General features: G+C 36.3%; 1 protein-coding gene across 3 annotated transcripts in view; it reads right to left on the bottom strand.

Moving 5' to 3' along the window:
* Positions 1-18,767, bottom strand: part of SEMA5A (semaphorin 5A) — a 341,520-nt gene that overhangs the window by 31,638 nt on the left and 291,115 nt on the right. For all 3 annotated transcript variants that reach the window (XM_026842316.1, XM_026842312.1, XM_026842315.1), the window contains exon 17: positions 7,144-7,369. In XM_026842316.1, the coding sequence (XP_026698117.1) occupies positions 7,144-7,369 (226 nt within the window). The remainder of the gene's footprint in view (positions 1-7,143; positions 7,370-18,767) is intronic.

Raw genomic sequence — 18,767 nt, 5'->3', positions numbered from 1 at the left:
GGATGTAATCCTTCTGTCCTCAGCACTGGTGAGATCCCATCTGGAGTGCTGGGCCCAGTTCTGGGCTCCCCAGTACAAGAAAAGTATGGACTTACTGAAGTAAATCCAGGGCAGGGCCAAAGGATGGTTAAAGGCCGGGAGCATCTTTCATAGAAGAAAAGGCTGAGAGAGCCAGGACTGTTCAACCTGGAGGAGAGAAGTCTCAGGGGGACCTTATCAATCTGTATAAATACCTGGGGATGGGGGCAACAAAGAAGAGGGATCCAGGCTCTTCTCAGTAGTGCCCACCAATAGGACAAGAGGCAATGGGCACAAATAAAAATTCACAAAATTCCATCTGAACACAAAAATCACCTTTTTACTGTGAGCATGGTCAAGTACTGGAAAAGGTCGCCCTTAGAGGCTGTGCAGTCTCTATCTGTGGAGATATTCAAAACTCAACTTTACAAGGTCCTGGAAAACCAGCACTACGTGACCCTGATTTAGCAGGGGGATTGGACTAGATGACCTCAGGAGGTCCCTTCCAACCTAAACAATTCAGTGATATTTAAATACAATGGGGAAAAAAAAAAAAAAAAAAAAAAAAAAAGTAGAAATAGTGAACTCTCCCCCGCTTTACTTTTATCTGGACTCATGAAAAGTAAATATGATCCATTTGCTCTATTAAGAAGGATGTTTGACTGATTATTCAAGATGTAACTATTTTCCTATTACTCTTGAAGTGTCTGCATTTCTACAAAAACTGTAAATATCTCCTTCATGGACAATGCAAAAAAAAAGTGTGACATGAACAAAAATATAAGCATAGCAGCAGACGTAATATAAAATACTACATAAGAAATCTAAGAGAAAAGAAGACATATTTGAAAATTAATGAGATGGCATTCTGTAACAAACACCTTCAGTTTTAGGACCTTGTGCTTCTGAGGCATCTTCACTGTTAAAACTCAGATCATACAGTCTCTTGTAAAAGAAAGTTATTCAATATCCTATATAACCATTATTTAATAAATGCACTACCCTAACAAGATTTTAATATTCGTATATTGATACTTTCACATGCTATTTAAAAAAGCCCATATGGGGTATGAATCTTGAAGGTGAATTTGCCTAGCATAATATTAGCATGAGGACAATCCAGTAATTCATGTGCACATATACATATATACACACAAATACGTACCATACGTATGCATGTATTATACTCACACACATGTATACACACATAAATTTACATATAAAAAAGAAGACTCGTGGTCTAATTATTGCATGTCTGAAGAGCTCTTATAACTGTCCATGCAAAGACTCTGCTGCAAATGGAAAGTCCAACCACGCCTTTCTTTGTTTGGCTAACTGATGTGTAGTTATCTCTTAAACTATGGAAAATGGATGGAGAATAAGAATCACTGGGTCCTGTAGAATTTCTTCAAGAAAAACTTATTCAGAAAGAACTGAGTCCTATCTCTATCACATTTTACATAAAATTTGACAGGTGAAGGTATAAAGAGCATTGTAATCTTTCAGATCAAGTGGCATGAAACTATGAAAACTCCTACTTTTCTCATTAAACTGTGGTTTTCGTGCTTGCCACCTCTGTTTGCAATTTGGTTCACTTTCTGATTGCTTCACAGCCACCTCCAAGAGCAGAAACCAGAAACCACCCAACAGAAGACAACATTAAGCTTCCTGTATTTCTCAGTTTATTGCACCCAAGATGAAAATATCTGGCTAAAACAGAATGCAAGGTCCAATGCCCTTGGCTTGGTAACAGAAAAAGTCTAGTTGTTGAAACAACACCTAAGCTCTCCTTTTTAAAAGCCTATCTACAGAAATCGTTGTGAAAACTGCAAAAAGACTGATCAGTCACAGCATCATCAGTGAACTAATGAATAGTTATCCCAAGACAGAGAGAACAGCTGTGAATCAAATTCAGATCTGGCCTTTATGACAGGTTCATCATTCAAATGTTTTAAACTAAATATTTCTCAGAAAGCCTATGACTGACTTAAAGCCCTGTGAATAACTAGAATGTACGAAGTCTGCTTGCAATTTACCAACAGGCTTATTTTCAGTTGTTTAGAAGTCACACTCGATTAATAAACTGCTGCACACTGAGGCTAGAAAAGGGAATTTAACTACTTAATCCTGGTACAATGTTAAATGAGCAGCTGTGCTTCCCTAAGCAAAAATTTCCACAAGTAATAACAAGTACTGCAAAAACTTAAGTAGAAGCAATCACAGGGATTTTGTGGACAAAATAACTATCAACTCCTAAGACCAGGGAAGACAGAAGATATGAACTGACATCTAAATAGAAATTGTTCTCTCATTTTAAGTGCTTATGCTTTGATCATATGGGTAAAATTACAGAAAAATTAGCACTGCTTCACTGCTGACTTACTTATTCCATTATACTTAGCAAGCACATATAACAGAAAAAAAAATTGTCTGATTAAGTTGCATAATTCTGATCTAAACCAAGATGACTTGACATGTTCTCAATATATTTTTAAAAAGTTTTTGTTTGAACTGTAATAGTCTTATAACTCTACAAGAAATTAATGCTGTTCAGAGACATGTTAACATGAAAGTCACATGCACTGACTAGTACAGGAGAAAAAAAAAATTCTGCCTTTCCAAAAGCCTGTAATGAGACTTTGATTGGCCTGCTTCTTCTTGAAAACTGCAATGTTACCAGCCAAGTTCAATTAATTTTCCTTAAAAGGAAGGATCTAATAAAGCACATATATTTAGAATAATTCTCTAGTCTAGCCTGACAGCATGAAACACTGTTTAAATGACAGCATGAAACACTGTTTAAAGTGCAGGAGATAACAAGGATAAGCAAACACTGTTTCAGTATGGTCACTTTCTGAAGATCTTTTGCAAGTATTTAACAATATCATTCAAGCATAAAACTTATATACCTTCAGGCCTATATACCTGTAACTTATTAAAACCTTATAAATATCAAAAACTATTTAGTAAAATTTAAGTGGTAAAATACAAATATAACATATTTTAAAAAACCCAGACACTGTGCAGATGGAGCATGTCATGTTACCACCAGAACTTTTTTCTTGTACCTAGCTGTTCTGTGTTTAAATATTTAATTGCAAAGTTCCACTGAAGAGTTCTTTGTCAATCAGACTTGAACTTGTCATCAGTTCAGTTCTAACTTCCACAATTCTTTTTGTTCTTACCTCAGAATACCATAGTTTAACTTCAATAAGACAGTATAAGAGATAATATCTCAACATGTACCCCTCCTGACTACAGGACATAACTGATTATCACTCTGTACTGAAATTCTGAATGTACTATAGATTTTCTGTGGGTAACGCTAGAATCTAATCAATCTCTTCACAAGAGATTGTGGCCACTAAAACAGTATTTCAGACAAAATTACATCCTGTCTTCAAAAATAACTATTGTTTTAAGTTTGGCACAGAGAAAGCTGTGACTACAGGGAATCTAAATTCAGATTTCCATGTGCCTTTTTATCATTTAAGGAATTTGTGACTCTTCTTCAGATTTTATTCTCCCTTCTCACCTCCCCCACCCTCCAAAACAAAATTTAAAAAGAAAAAAAGCAAATAAAAGACTCCTTTGAACTATTTGACTGAAATTAGAAGTGTTGTCATTGTTTAACTGTTTTCTGAAAGCATTTTGGGAGATAACCCCACCTAACTTTGGCCATGTCAAATTCAAATGTCTTGTCTAAGCTCATCACTGCTGTTTCCTTAGTATACACCATGGAAAGAAAGTGATACCTCTAGAGGGTGATTTGTGCCCATTATATCAGATGCTTATCTTCAGATGCATTCCTCATTCCTCAGGGGTGCTAGCTGTCTTTGTAGACTACAATGGAGTCTAGAGTCAGGTGAGAGAAATTCAGTCTGGAAAAAGCAGGTAAACTCATAGCTTCTGAAATTTTGTTCCCTGGATTAAACACTTATGTTTTCAATACAATTCATAGTCCTTATATATCAGATAATCCTGCAGAGAATCTGTATGTTTAATGTAGGTATTTAATATATTTCATAAGTACACACATTAAAGCCTATGGTAAATGCAATTTCTAGACTTTTAATGCTGGACTGTACAGACATTTGTATTAAGATGTGCAACAACATACAAAATCTCTCTCAGTTTACTTGAAATAGCCATCCTTTTACTATTTCAACACTCTATGAAAACCTAGAAGTAGAGAATAAAATTTTTCTTTCCTCTTAATCGAACTTCAAATCAGAAAAGCATGATTACAGTGTGCAAATGCTCCTGCTTGGTTGATTGAGATAGAAATCTTACCACACTGAGAGGACTCTACTGGATTTCTGTCAAGAAAAAGCTCAGACTGCAAAGAAAGTCTGCTTTCCTAGTGTCTGACAGTGAAACATGATTCTGGTTAACATGGCATGAATATAGTTGCACGGTGGGAAATAATAGGCAATGAGAAAATTTCTAACAAATGGCTCTCTTCTGCAAAGAACAGAGAACTGATCTTTGCAGAACACATCTTTGGTAATGAGGTATGCCAAGCATGCTGTACCAGTATTAATCTTTCTATGAAATCCAGCAAATTGCTACAGTTCAACATGGAGATAATGAAAAGAATCTTTCACAATATCCAGGCTCTGGTCAGGTGGAAGTAAGTTATGATGTTTCCTCACTATCTAGCCAGAAATTGTGAAGGTGCCTGCCAAAATTAATGGTTTCCCATCCTCATGAGACCCTTCTGTTCCAAGAGCTACAGTACGCTACATGACTCTTATTCATGTATTTTCTTCCCGTGAAATCAAGAAGCAATAGAGGGATGGTGTGTTGACCCAAATCCAAACCTGAGAGCATAGAAGTGCTCCTGAATTCTGCAGTTTAGAGGCAGTCAGTAAGTTTCATCCCATGAAGAAACCAAAACATTACCCCCCCTGGCAAATGTTCCACTCCATACTGTTTTGACATCCATAATCAGAAAAAGCCTAAGCAAACAGGCTCAAAATAAAATGTCGCTAAAGGAGACATAAGAAAAACTCTTTTTCACCAGAAGCATTAATGCAGCCTTTTGTAACACTGACTAGATTTGATCTTTCATTACAGAATAATTAAAGAATCACTGGCCAAAGAGTCAAAGAATGAGCATGAATTAATGATGAAGTTATGAGGGCACTCACTAGGAAAATGGACAGATGTATAATAGTTTCTTCCCTCTCAACTACTCAATATAAAGTATTTAAATATTCAGTAGTTTTGGGATTAGTCAGCAAAAATCCTTCTCCCAGATGAACATTTCAATTACTATGCAACAGGATCACTCCCACATAGGTCCAATGATTAATTACTTCAAAATTAAGCAAAGCAGCAGCTTCAGCATGATGGAACAAATAAGATATAACACCAGCAAATTCAGGAATTGGATGTTCAGAAGTAAAAGAAAAATCTTCAAGCTTATAAGACAAAGAATGCACCTGAATCCATACCCTTGTCTCTTCCCCTGTGCCTGAATGCTTTATTTAACAAAACATAGGTGCTGTTACTTCTGACTATGTTCTGTAACAAAAAGTCAGCTTATGCATCCAACTTCAGTAAAGGATTTAGGACCATGATTTCTGAGCTGAGAATGGTGTCTCCATAAACAAGACCCAAAAGTCTCATTTAGGACAAGAAAGGTAGGTCATGCACCAATGACAGCAGAGCAAAATCTTTGCTAAATGCTAGTTTGAAACTTAACTTGGAAGAAAAACAGAGAACAGCAGGAACACTTGTTACACAGTTTGCTCCATGCCATAATCTGCCTTCCTATACAGACCTAAAATACCAACACTGGAGATTTTAGACTACCTGAAAAAGGAACAACATAGAGTATGCAACTATGTGTCATCTGGAGTACCACGGGTTTTCTTTTACTATTTCATGCAGTTTACTACTATATATTTCTTTAAAAAATTACCAACACCCTGTCCCCACCACAGAGGCAAAAATGTCAAGTGAATCAATGAAGGTTTTACACCGGATGACAGACATGGGGGAAGCTTCTAGCATCTTCTCACAGAAGCCACTCCTGCAGCTTCCCCCTGCCCCACTACCAAAACCATGCCATGTAAAACCAATACAGGCAGGAAATGCTTAACACAATAGTTGGTCTGTCTGAAAAAAATATTGAGATTTAGAAAGCCCCAAGACTCAGAAACCATTCTCTCTTTCTGGTCTTAGATAAGTCAAATACCTTTAGTTATGAATTTTTTCAGCTAATCTTCACATTGTGAAGATACAACAGGCTACATAAGTGGAAAGCAGGCCTATAAATACTAAAATATAATAATTAAAAATCAGTATTCCCTTAGATTATATAACTAAAATACAATGCTTAAAAAGAAACACTGATATATCACTGGATAATTGATGAAATGTATTAATAAAATTAGAATGACTGTCAGAAGTTCTACTAAGGTTTGGGGTTTTTATATATATATATATATATACACACACATAACATTTATTGAAACATATGTATTAATGATAGGGGAAGAATAAAATCCTGAAGTAAAATAATTCCAATTTAAAGACATCTGAAGTCGAAAAGATTTTTGAGTTAAGTTTTCCACCTCAGAAATAAACAGAACCTTAAACTGCTAGTAATTGCATAACATAAACTTTTATAATAGAGATTATGCAGTTCATAAACTCCTTATTTAGTTAAACACCTGCATGAATCTTATAGTTGTTTCTTTAGAATTACCAAGCAAAAAGTTCTTGGCATCAATACTACATACTCTATCTAAATATTTATCAAATACATTGATGGTGCACAAATTCTCCCCCAGTAAAAACCCTAGAGATTATAAGGAAGTGACAGAATCCCCCAAGAACTGGGCTGCTCTGTCATGGCTTGCAGATTATTGTAAAGAATATTAAAATAACCTGGCAGATCTCATAATCGTTGGTAAAGGACACTTGATTAGTCTGAATGATGAAGCTACGTCCAGAAGAAATACAAGTGAGATTCCTCATTGTGATCACTCTTTTCATTATCAGTTCTGTTACACAAAACACCAGGAAGCAAAACCTTCCAACTCTGTGCTGAAAATGTAACTGCAGACACCTCGCTAGCAGGAGCCATCATGTAGCCACTCTAGCTTTGCTTACCATCTGTCAAGCATCCACTGGTGCCATCACTGGAACAATAACGCATTTCAATCCTCTGCCTTCCCACCTCGAGCAAATTTGGGTCAGGTAAACGTGCTTTGCAGGTGTACCGGAAACGTTGTTCATAGTGGCCACCGTTGTCTGAAATATTGACTGGGGTCCAAGGTGTCCAAGGAGTTGTCTTTTTTAACTCAGGACAGGCATTGGTGTTACAAGGCTGATATTCCTGAAAGAAAATGGTCATACTGAATGCAATAATTAAGTCTGACTTTAAAAAACCCTCAAAACAGACAAAAAGCCAACCAGTAAAAAAGCCTCTGATATTTTTTTCCCAGCATTTCCAACAGCAGTGATTATCAAGAAACTTTTAATTTCAATGTCAAACTGAATGTGTTTTTCTGCTTCTAGGCGAGCACAGTATCACACTGCTAAAAGTAATAATATACCAGTACAAATTAGATCTATTACAACCATAAAAACAGTAAGCGGAACACTGTAAGTACCATGATAAAGCACATCCTTTATAAATTAATAGTCCCGAATAAGGTGTACCTAAATATGTTAAAGCTTTTAATTAAGAGGAATTTTGATAAACTGCAAGTACAAGACACAAACCAGCAAATAATTCCTTGGCAAAATCTAATGGCATATGAATAAGTGAATCACTGTCCATTTTGTATATTGCTTATGTATTACAAGGGGACAATGGAAAAAAACACGTTTTACAGAATCTGGCTCCCTGATGTGCATGTTACCCATAGCTCCAGCATCGCTAAACCTATCATCAGAAGCAAATTCCCTGTGGACTGATACACACCAAAAGCTACCGACCATACCTAAGAAAAAAATGCAGAATTGCCAATATTCTCAAGCCCCACCATATGTTGTCTGACAAGTATGATCAAGATCTGTGGGTCCTGCTCATTCATTTTCCAAAGTACAATATGCTTCATCCAATGCAAAGGCTTTGTAAACTATATGGATGAAATTAAGCAACCATTAAATATCAGAAAGAATCCACGCTGACAAATTATTAGAGACAAAAAGAAATAAGGATCAGTGGGATAATTTTTAAATGATCTCTCTACCTCTGATCTCTTAGAGAGATACTCAGCAGAGGGTACCTTCTGAAAACAAGCCTACTAAAGTTTGCAATTCCACTAAATACTAAAAAATATATATCTAGAAATATAAATAATGTTTTTATCACATAGTACAACCTCCTTCTTCCATAACCCCTACCCCAGCTGATACCACCATGTCCCAACAAGCAATAGATTACCTGTTCCTCTCTTTCCCATGGTGATAACAGTCTTTTAATCTCATAGTTGCCTCAGTCCACTACCTCTTCTCTCAGCTGGTCTAATTTATTATCATATGCAATTAGTCTGAGAACAATTGCTTTCAACCTATATTTTGGTTTAAAGACTGTGTTGTTATTTTAGATCTAAAAGAAGCTTCTTTGTCTGAAAGTTTTTCTAATTTTTCTATCTATTAGAATTGGAAAAAAAAATAAATCTCCAGAACGCCCTGCCTCACTAACACAAGAAGGCACTGGAGAACCCAATGTGATCTTCAAGACTCTCACATTCTGAGGTTGGGTGGACTTGTGACAAACTTCCTGGTTTCATAATTTTGTGGTATTCAGACAAGTAAGAGTTCTTAGCCCAAAGAATTCAGCTGGACTACTCCTGTTCACTCCTCAAGGCTGAGCAAAGTCTCTTCCCACCTTAAAACCTGGTGATCACTACAACAGTGACCATGAGTCATGCTCAGGGACCATCTATGAAAGAGAATCCCTTTAGAGCACAGAGCGCAGGATCAGCCTTTCTGGGATCTGAGTTTCAGCCTTGACTAGTTTCTGGATCAGAAGACAGCAAAGAACAAGCAAATTCTGGTCCTGTGTACTGCAGGGGAAGTTATGATGCCTCTAGGCAACTGTTTAAATCATGTATGTTTTAGACTGAGGACAGAACATGTACAAACATTCTCCTCACAGCACACGAACTGTAAAAAGGAAAACATAAAATTAACAGATCCCAGCAACAGCCAGAACCACCCTGCTTGCTATCCCAAGTGGCTGTTCACCCCAGTGAGCTGTCTACTCCAGCGGCTGGGTTACAGTGCATCTTTTAGCAAGAGCACTCTGTCCTTCCCTCTGTTTTTTTAAAGATGTTTAGCACTGATGTGTCTATCACCTCCCTGCATCAGCTGTTCCACTATTTAGTAATCCTCAAAGCTAACAAATTGCAAGTTACTTCAAGGCTGTATTTTCCCCTTAGTTTAATTTTCCAGTCACTGAATTTTGCTGTGCCTTTATCAATGATACTGAAAGTGCTTCTTGTCCCATACCTACGAACAAATTTTTCATGCCCAAGTACACATCCATAATGATAAACTAAGATGAACTTCTTAAAGCTACATAGGATTTAAAATCTGACACAGGATTTAAAAGCTGATCTCCAGGTCCTACAGTGCATCCCTATGTCTGCCTTTTGTCCTATTTCCTTATTTTCCTTAAGACTAGACACCAAAATTTGACTAGGCACTCTAGAAGCAGTCTTACCAATACAGCATGAAGAGGCAATCATGACCCTGTTCAACTTGCAAGTCTGACTTTAATACATACATTATTGCATTAGTGCTTTTTCCTTCCACAGTCCTGCACAAGGGCCTTAAGTAGTCCCAATTACCTTTGATAACCTGTCTTTTCTCTAAATCACAGCTTTACAACTCATAGCTTCCTATCCCACACAAGAGGCTGGTGTTTGGCAATATTAAAATATGTTTTATTAGCTTCTGAAATTATCTAGCGTTATTTACTACCTCAACAAATCTGTCTTGGTCAAGCTTTACTGAAGATGTCTTATATCACTGTCTAGACTGTTGATAAAAATGTTAAGTGCTATTGACCCAAGAACTGATTCCAGGCAGACTCTGCTAGACACATCCAAGTCATTTATATCTGTCCATTAACACCACATTTTTCAGTGTCAGCTTTTAATCCATTTACCATTTGACAGTATTTCAGTTTTCCAAATCAAAGTATTTTCTGTTGCAAAGGCAAACATCTCAGAAAAATTCAGTGACAGTCTGGGAGAAGTGTTGTATCACTTTCAAACATCTTGAAACACAAGCTTTTTTCTTGTAGCATATAAGTAGGAATAATTAAATCGGTACAGTAGCTACCACACTGTTCATTTCAATATTCACAATGGTCTAAAAGTTTAAGTTCCTCATCTGCTGTTGATTTTCATATGGATATTTTTCAATCAAAAATAAAAGCTGCCAGAAATGTGAGGCCTTTTGTTACTGGATATGACACAGACAGGTGATGGTCATGTAAAGTAGAATGTGTAAGAAGTGAAACAAACCCTTTGTCAAATAAAAGCGGGCAATGAAGTAAAATAATTTAGTGGCAAAGTATTGAATGCTGCATTGTTAACACACATCTGAGATGAACATCTCAGCTCTCTCATTTCTAGAAAGCCAGACTACCAGTAATCAGTGTGCTTCAGGATGTGTAGTCCCTTTATACACCCTAACACAGGGTATACTCCTATATTGGTACATGAGCCAGGAAAGAAATGTGTTCTTTGAGTATCTGTAGAGACCATTTGTTCGTTTTTCCTTTCTTCTTGTTTGGTGCATAGCTTATAAGAAAGTTTGTCTGCTGTCATGCCTGCCTATTTAAGCACTAGACAACACCCATGAAAGGCTCAGAATGGCAGGGGAAACAAAAGTACATATAGATTACAGCAGTAAATAATCTCTCTTTGAGAAAATTCAGAGCAATATCCTAACAATGGATGACTCCATGAAGTTCTGGCACTAATAATGACCTGGCAGAGACTGCTGGCTTCTCTCACAGAGGGTGCTGCACTGCTCTACCAACTACTGTGCCTGTCACAGAGGAACTGAAAATCACACCGTCCTTGATAAAAGCATTGATGTGATCTGATGTTACAAAACTCTGGTATAAGCAAAACAATGATCTTGCTTTGAATGGTGTCAGATTAGGAAGTAGGTAAAGGAGAGGAGAGAAAAGGTGCAGTTCAGATCACACATGGGTATATTTAGTGCTGCGAGCCTGAACACATAGTCTGATTGGAAGGATTTTTCAGGGACTGGGATATGGAAACTCTTGCCTCTGCTTGAATTATCCTACTCTTCTCACCTGTCCAATGCTTGAACAATGCATCAAGTGGGATTTCAGGAATATGGCCTACTCCAAAGCAATTTGACCAGCTAGAGTCATGGATACAATAATAAAGCAACCACATAGCAGAATAAAAATTTCAGATGAAACACCAAGGTCTTACCTCAGCAAAACAGTGGTAAGAAAGAAGTAGAAAAGCAGTGAAGCATTCTGCTTCAATAGAGCTGTTGAGAGGAACCAAGACAGTGGCAGCCAATCTCCACCTCATGTGCTGCACATGAACTGAAGGAAGAGATGGGGTTGAGCTCTCCTGGGAGGAGTCTCCAGATTCCCACAGTGGAAAACTTCAGGGGCTGATATGATGGGTGTTTTTATGGTACACTTGTGGACTCGGAACAATAATTATTTGAGGCCACTGGCAGACTCCAAAAATACCATTGCAATAGTTCAAACTTAACCACATATTCAAAGTTCTGTTTGCAAGCTGTCCTAACACTTGTGACCTAATTCACCATATTGTGTTTTTTAGTAAACTAATTTAGTGGACTTAGTCAGTTGAGATTATTAAATCTATGCCTAGCTACAACTGGTAAAGATGCAATAAGACCTTTAAAGACAATTTCAGGGGACAGCTCAACAGTTAGTTGGAATTTTAAACAAAATACACAAATAAATACATATATCATCAAATACACGTCTATGAAAATGATAAATTAAGATTATTAATTATCACAAAGCATACTGGTTGTAATATGAGAAAAGACATAATAAATTAAAAACATAATTCGGAATGCTATAACATAAAAATTGATTATGCTATTAATCAGTTACCTTGCTTCTCTTTAAATAATATTTCCTGATATTTGTGTATAATGAAAAAAAGAAAATTAATGCCACGTTTGTACCAACGTTTACTTAGAGTGATTTGTTTGTATTATTTTAGAAATGGACAACTAAAATGTTGCTTCCAAAACATATTTCAAAGTGTAGGAGACTGTTGCTAAATAATGCAGAAAAAAATTCTAGTGTTTTCTCATGGAGGACATGAAACAGACTTTTTTTTTTTTTTCCCCTCTGCATAGCCACTTTAGTCAAATTCCTGTGCTTCTAGTTTAAGTTTGATTTTAATTAACAGCATGATAGTTTGATACCTCCTTAGGAAACCAGTCTAAAATCTTATCTACATTTGAACTACATTATTTTATAAAAACCAGAATTCAGATAGAGATTTCTATTCCCATTTATATTACATGTTTATATTATGGAGGGATTTCTCTTAACAAACTCTTGTTTCTTTGATGTATATAGTATGTCTATGTTGAATACACATCTTTTGTTCTCATCTGTGTGCTTCTTTCTCATCTGCTACTGTAAGAGACTATCTTTACAAGGCATCTAAATCAACAGTCCATTTAAATATTTTCAGCCCAACAGTTATTTTTTATGATTTGCTTTTGATATATTGCATTTAGTTCTCAAATATTCTTTTGGAATCACTACATTTTGGAATTGATTAAAAAGTACTTGAAGTTTTTGGGTTTTGTTCATCATGCCAAAATTCAGTGTGGCTGGCCCAAAATATTTAATTTTTCAGATATTAAGACACCAGTAGAAAAGAATGTCACTGATTCATAAATTGAATGGTATATAGTATGTCACCTGGGACAAGACAGGCCTGTAATATAAAAGAATCTGAGTCTCTCAGTCATCTCCCAAGCTCTGAGTTTGTTACAGCAATGTGAAGTTAAAGGAAAGGATAGCTCTCACATGCAATTAAAACAAAGGCCAATATGAATGTAACTGTAATAAAACTCGAGAAAAAAATCAGTTCCCATTTATAGGGGTCCTTGTTTACACATCAAAACATAATGTACTCCCTCCTTCTTCAAGAACCAAAAGATAGGTAACATTTATCTTTCAGTGGTTAAAAAACACATTCAGGAAAATCACTAACTGAACTTGAAAAAGTAAATGGTTCATTTATTTTCAGTACAAAAATGTAAGTTCTTATTCATTTAGAAAAATATTTTCAAACTAAAACAAACAAAGACAAGTAAGTCCCTGATCAGGTTTCTATTTATTTCCACAGTTTAAAAAGCCAGGTTCTTCAACCAAATACCTATATTACCCTATTTTATTTTCATTTTTATATTACAATACTATTTCAAAAACATGACTTGAAAGGCAACCTAAATCCAATTAAGTCCAGGTCATTAAGCAAAACATCTTCTACATTGTAAATTTCATAGTTATACTTAAAAAACAAACCCCAAAAATATTTCTAAGATCCCCATTGTATTTTAATCATGCAAAAGCACATCTATATCCTAGTTTATAGGCAGTATTTTATCTTCAGTTGACATCAACAGCAGTAATTTTATTGATTCCAGCAGAACCAGGACTTTAGAGACTATTGCTGAGTGCAGATGCAATCCCATAGTGTTGTAAAGTAAGTGTAAGTAGGTTGTGTTCATAACGGGCTTTTAAAAATATGTTGATGGATAGAGGGTTTACCCTATGTAAAAGGAACAGGTTTCTTCTGAAGTGGTTTCTTTTTTGGCTGCAAATACAAGTAAACACAACCTTTTCTTTCAACTTTGGATATTTTAAACCAAATAATTAGAAAAACTTCCATTTACATAAAGCGGAACTTATAAACAATTAAAGGCTGGACTCAGAACCATTTTTCCTGGAGGAGTTCAGGGCCTATTGGGTAGGTCATCAGACTGGGGCAGTTCAGGACTCAAATCCTTCCTATATTCAACATCATTCATTTTATTTAGATAAGCAAAGTTCCTACTTTCAACATCTCTTCATAAAACCATCAAATTTTGGAGTAAGACACCACTTTCCTCTTACTTTTTCTCTACCAGCCATTTGTGTAACTCTCTACTCAAAAGCTACATTTTATGTCAAACTAGTCAAACTTTTTGTGAAGGAAATTGTTACAAAAATTAAGCCACTTAATTGTGACTAGCTTAACTGAATATCTGATAGGGTACAGGGTTAGTTGGAGTACCTTGAGCTCCACCTCAGCAAGCAGAATGGCCTGGCTGCATTGAAGAAGTGCAGTTTTTATTCTTAAGTACAGTTGCTCGGATGCTCATGTTTAGTGATAAACACTTATTTCATATGCATGACAATACCTAATAGCGTAATCATTCATTTTAAAGCATGGTACTTGGAATTAATTCATATTCAAAATGAAACTAGAAACATCTAAGGAAAAAAAAAAACTTCTTTATTCCGATAGAGATTTTTTTTTAAAAAAAAAAAGAGAGAGGCATAATAGTTATTTCAGATTCTTCCAATCCTAATTCCTTTATGGACCTATGTTACAATTAAACACCCTACTCAAATGCACTTAGCAAATAAAATTATTATGTGATACAAAACAGAACACATTTGTCAAGATTTGTAATTTTCTTTTTCTTTTTAAATAACTGAATACATCAAGAACTTATATATGTGCTTGTAGAGAAATGAAAAGTAGTAAACCCACAGTAAATCCACAGCAGCAAGTCTGCCTGATGACAGCTCAATCTGCACCAATCCCCCAAGCATCCCTAGCGTGATCCCACTGCTACTACTAGAGAAGCCCACTTCTACACCCTGTGTACAGAGCAGCCTACTAACACAGGGCCCTTACTTGAATCTCCACACCCATTCAACACTTGCACAGTCAGATTATGAGCTCTCTAGAGGACAAGCCATTTTGGACTGCCTGTTTGCAGGCCTCTGTATAATGGGATCATGGTTCATTATTAAAGCTTCCAGGCAGCAGGACAACAGTAACGCTGTAACTGTAATGCTTTGGATATTAGCTTCCTGCTAAGCTAGGCAGCAGATTTGAAATCTGACAGCTTTAAACCCCTTAGCAAATTGCAAGTCAAGACCAGGGGACTGCAACCATGCTGTCCTTCCCAGACTGCTACACCAGGAATGAGGCCCATGCTATAGCCACCATGGTAATTCGAACTCTAAAATGCAAAAAAAAAAATAAAAATCAGTGCTTGTATGTTCTTAATATTTGAAAACACCTCAAAACCAGTCAGAGAACTGACTTGTAAAATTTATGGTCAGTTTTCAAACTAAGAATAAAGTATACTTAAAATGTGTTTCAGTGAAATGGATTTGAATTTTGGTTACAGATGTCTCTTCTGGCACTTGCTGGCATGTCCATTAAGTAATTAGAATTCGGTTGTCTTGAATAGGCTGAAACTGGAGACTGCAGGTTTGTTTTTACTGGACACTCACCTCACTTCCAGGGATGTGTTTCATGTCCACAAGGGGAATTAATATTCTCTCTGGTCACTGAGTTCCTTTCTGAATATGGATTTACTTTGAAGTCTAGGCTTCTCTTACTAAGTTAACCATAGATTTTCTTTTGAGGAACAATACCTTCTACATTTTGCCCACAATGACATCAGCCTCTGGTAAATGACCCTGTTACTTTTACTCTTGGGACACTGAAGATATTGAATGCATTGTTAACAGTCAGGAAACACACAATGCCTCTAAAACTGCATGGTTTAAACAGAGAATTCATCCTCTCATTCCTCCTTCCCTTTTACACTACCCATGGTCTATGAAACATCTCACAAATTGTACGAGCTGTGTAATGTGCTCTGAAGGATCACATATTCAACTGCACACAAGAACATAGCACAAAGGTTTTTGCTGACTTAGGTTTTTTTTAGGTAACAAACTTTACTTTCATGACTATTACCACATCCATGCAGTTATGTGCTTTTCTGCATTTGTGTACACCACTGATTCTAAGTGTCACACTTGAGCAGTTTTGTCAGTCATGTAATCGTTAGGGACTTGACACTAATTAGGAGTCAAAGATACTTAATTGCCAGTTGTAAACACTGATAAATAATAGTCCAGGTCCTCAAAGTCTTTATATTGGCTTTAAAGAACCCTGGACAGGGGGAGGGGGTCCATCTAATAAAAGAAGCCAATTAAGTTGTTTATGCACTATGGTTATCAAGAGTGTGTCCCATCCTTCTATCAAAAAATCACTGTTTTGCCGGAAAGTTACTGTGTAGGAGATAGGTGTTCAGGGCTCATTTACTCCAGTTCATAGCCAGGAATTTTATTGCAAATCCTCCCATATCTGTGGTTTTGTATGGGGCATTATGATCTGGCACAGCATAACATGCCTCTTGTTCTAGCAGTTCCACTGGGGGGTGAGAACCTCCAGAAGGAGGGGAATGAGGAGCTGGGACAACACCAGAACCCGCTAAAATCTGATAAGCCAGAAGTGCCTGGCCAAGGATTCGGTTATTTTTGTGCTTAGTGTTGTCATTTAGACTGCTGCAAAGCCTTCACAAAGGAAGCATAAGATATTACTGACCTGATGAAAACAGAACACTCAAGACCATAAATAATCAAGGCCGTAAGGCTAAAGGGATTGTCCACCTGTGAATGACTGCATGGATTTACCAAAACTGACTCAAGAGTGATTTCAGTTAAGCAGGTGCTATATTGCCACTTCGTAGTGAAGGCCTCAACTGCAGTAAGAAAGACATGGCTGCCAAATCTGAGCAACAACATGACAAGTAGATGGTGATATATAAATATCATTAAAGGTAAATGATGCGTTACTTGTACATGAATCAAAATTAATCTTTTCAGCACCTAAATCAGCACTTAGAATTAGTGTGTAAACATCAGCTTTGAAATCTATATATATACATTTAATTATAAAGAGAGGAAATTCAACTTTAATTATAAAATTAAGAATGTACTAGTTAGAATGTGAAAAGACCAGGGAGAGAAATGTAGCTCTCTGTGAACTGTGATTTTGCTTACCTGATCACCCAGTACTTCATAAGTGGGGAAAAGGAGCTTGTTCAAAATCCCGTTTTGGGGGGTATGATCAGCTGATTGGAAGTGAGTTGCTGCAGCTTAGTGAGTTACCACTCAGTTGAGAGATGCTAATGATCTGTGCATGTGACTTTATTCATTACAGATGCAAGCACAAAAGAAGGCGGATTAAGTCAGGCAGATAAGGGATGATTTACTTTGCTGTAATAACTCAATTGCTTGCAATTAGCTTCACATACTCTTACTGAGCAGCTTAAAGTTTTTCACGTAGGCCCTATAATTCCTGACAAAAATCTTTTAAATTGCTGAAACAGTTATCATTAACTTAAAATGTACTTTTTAAAAATGCTGGAAATCATAGCTATCCAAGTATTTATTAACTGAGAGTAAGAATGTTGGAAGATAATCCAGTAGTCAAAAAAGCATGAAAAGGCTGTCAACTCTTCAATTTTAAAGACTGCTGCTTTGTAATGACTGCAAATCTGTTATCATACATAAATTACCTTTATTTCTATTCTGCAGCAGAAGTTATCCATTCATGTAAGCTTCTAGAAAGTAAGAACTATATTCTTGTTCTAAATGGAGAACCTCAACAACAAATTTTTAAACACCAAAAGTGGAAGCAGATCTGGGACTTTAGTTTTCACAGGCAACACCACTTACTTGGTTACTTTGTGACCTGGAAAGAATTTGATCCTTAGATTCCTAATTCTTAGATTTACCCATTACTAGCTATAATGATTGTCAATGTGTCTTTTCCTGAATTTAGCAATGGGAGAAATCTGCAAACAAGTTTCAGTTGGGTTTGTCTGACCACGTATCACTAACTCTACAGGCTGTGAAAACAACTTGTAATCACAAAACAAGAGGAGAAGAAAGTCAAACCTGAACAGCCTGTAATCATGGGGTTGAGGATAAGGAACCAGTGTAGTGCTCCTATGGAGAGAAATGGCTCATTTCTTTCACAAGACAGTTTCAAATTAAGCACAGTGGGAAAGTAGTTCTGGAAATTGACAGACTGAGGACACACTCACTTCCATAATATTTTGACCCGAAAAATTAATTGTGTGAAAAACTAGCCAACAAGTAAAGCAGACAAATAAACCCGTTATTAGTATTTTATATCCAGCCATAGAGCATGCTTTCATATTCTTATTCATTTATCCATAGCCATTTATTATCTCATCAGTGCAGCCTTATATTAAAATTAATCCTTTTATCAGCCTATAGATCATCATTAATCTTGTTTTCTACAATTACACAATCTTTTAGGTTCAGCTGAACTTTCACATTTTAAGCTCAAAATCTGAGGGCAAAAATGCAACTACTAATCAGTGGTACATCAAAACAGTCCTGAGAGTACAAAATTATTAACTGCTTGTGAAGTCATTTAGACAAGAAGCACTCAATTACAGCTTGTCTTGTTGTTTGGTGTTTTTTTTTCCCTTTTAATTATAGAGAGCTATAAACTCTGTTTTATACAAAAATGGAAGCAAAATTTGAGAAAGCTGATGTTGGAAGGAGCTGAGGTCTGGTTTTGATCTGAAAATATGATTTCTAAAATATTCTTACTGTATTTTTTATTAAAAAAAAATTACTTAAATGATTGAGAAATCACTTGGGGGGGGGG

Source organism: Athene cunicularia (genome assembly GCF_003259725.1).
Source record: "Athene cunicularia isolate RWA chromosome 2 unlocalized genomic scaffold, athCun1 chr2_part1, whole genome shotgun sequence".
NCBI lineage: Eukaryota > Metazoa > Chordata > Aves > Strigiformes > Strigidae > Athene > Athene cunicularia.
Note: the sequence above shows the minus strand (reverse complement) of the source record. Positions and strands in the feature narration are given on the sequence as shown.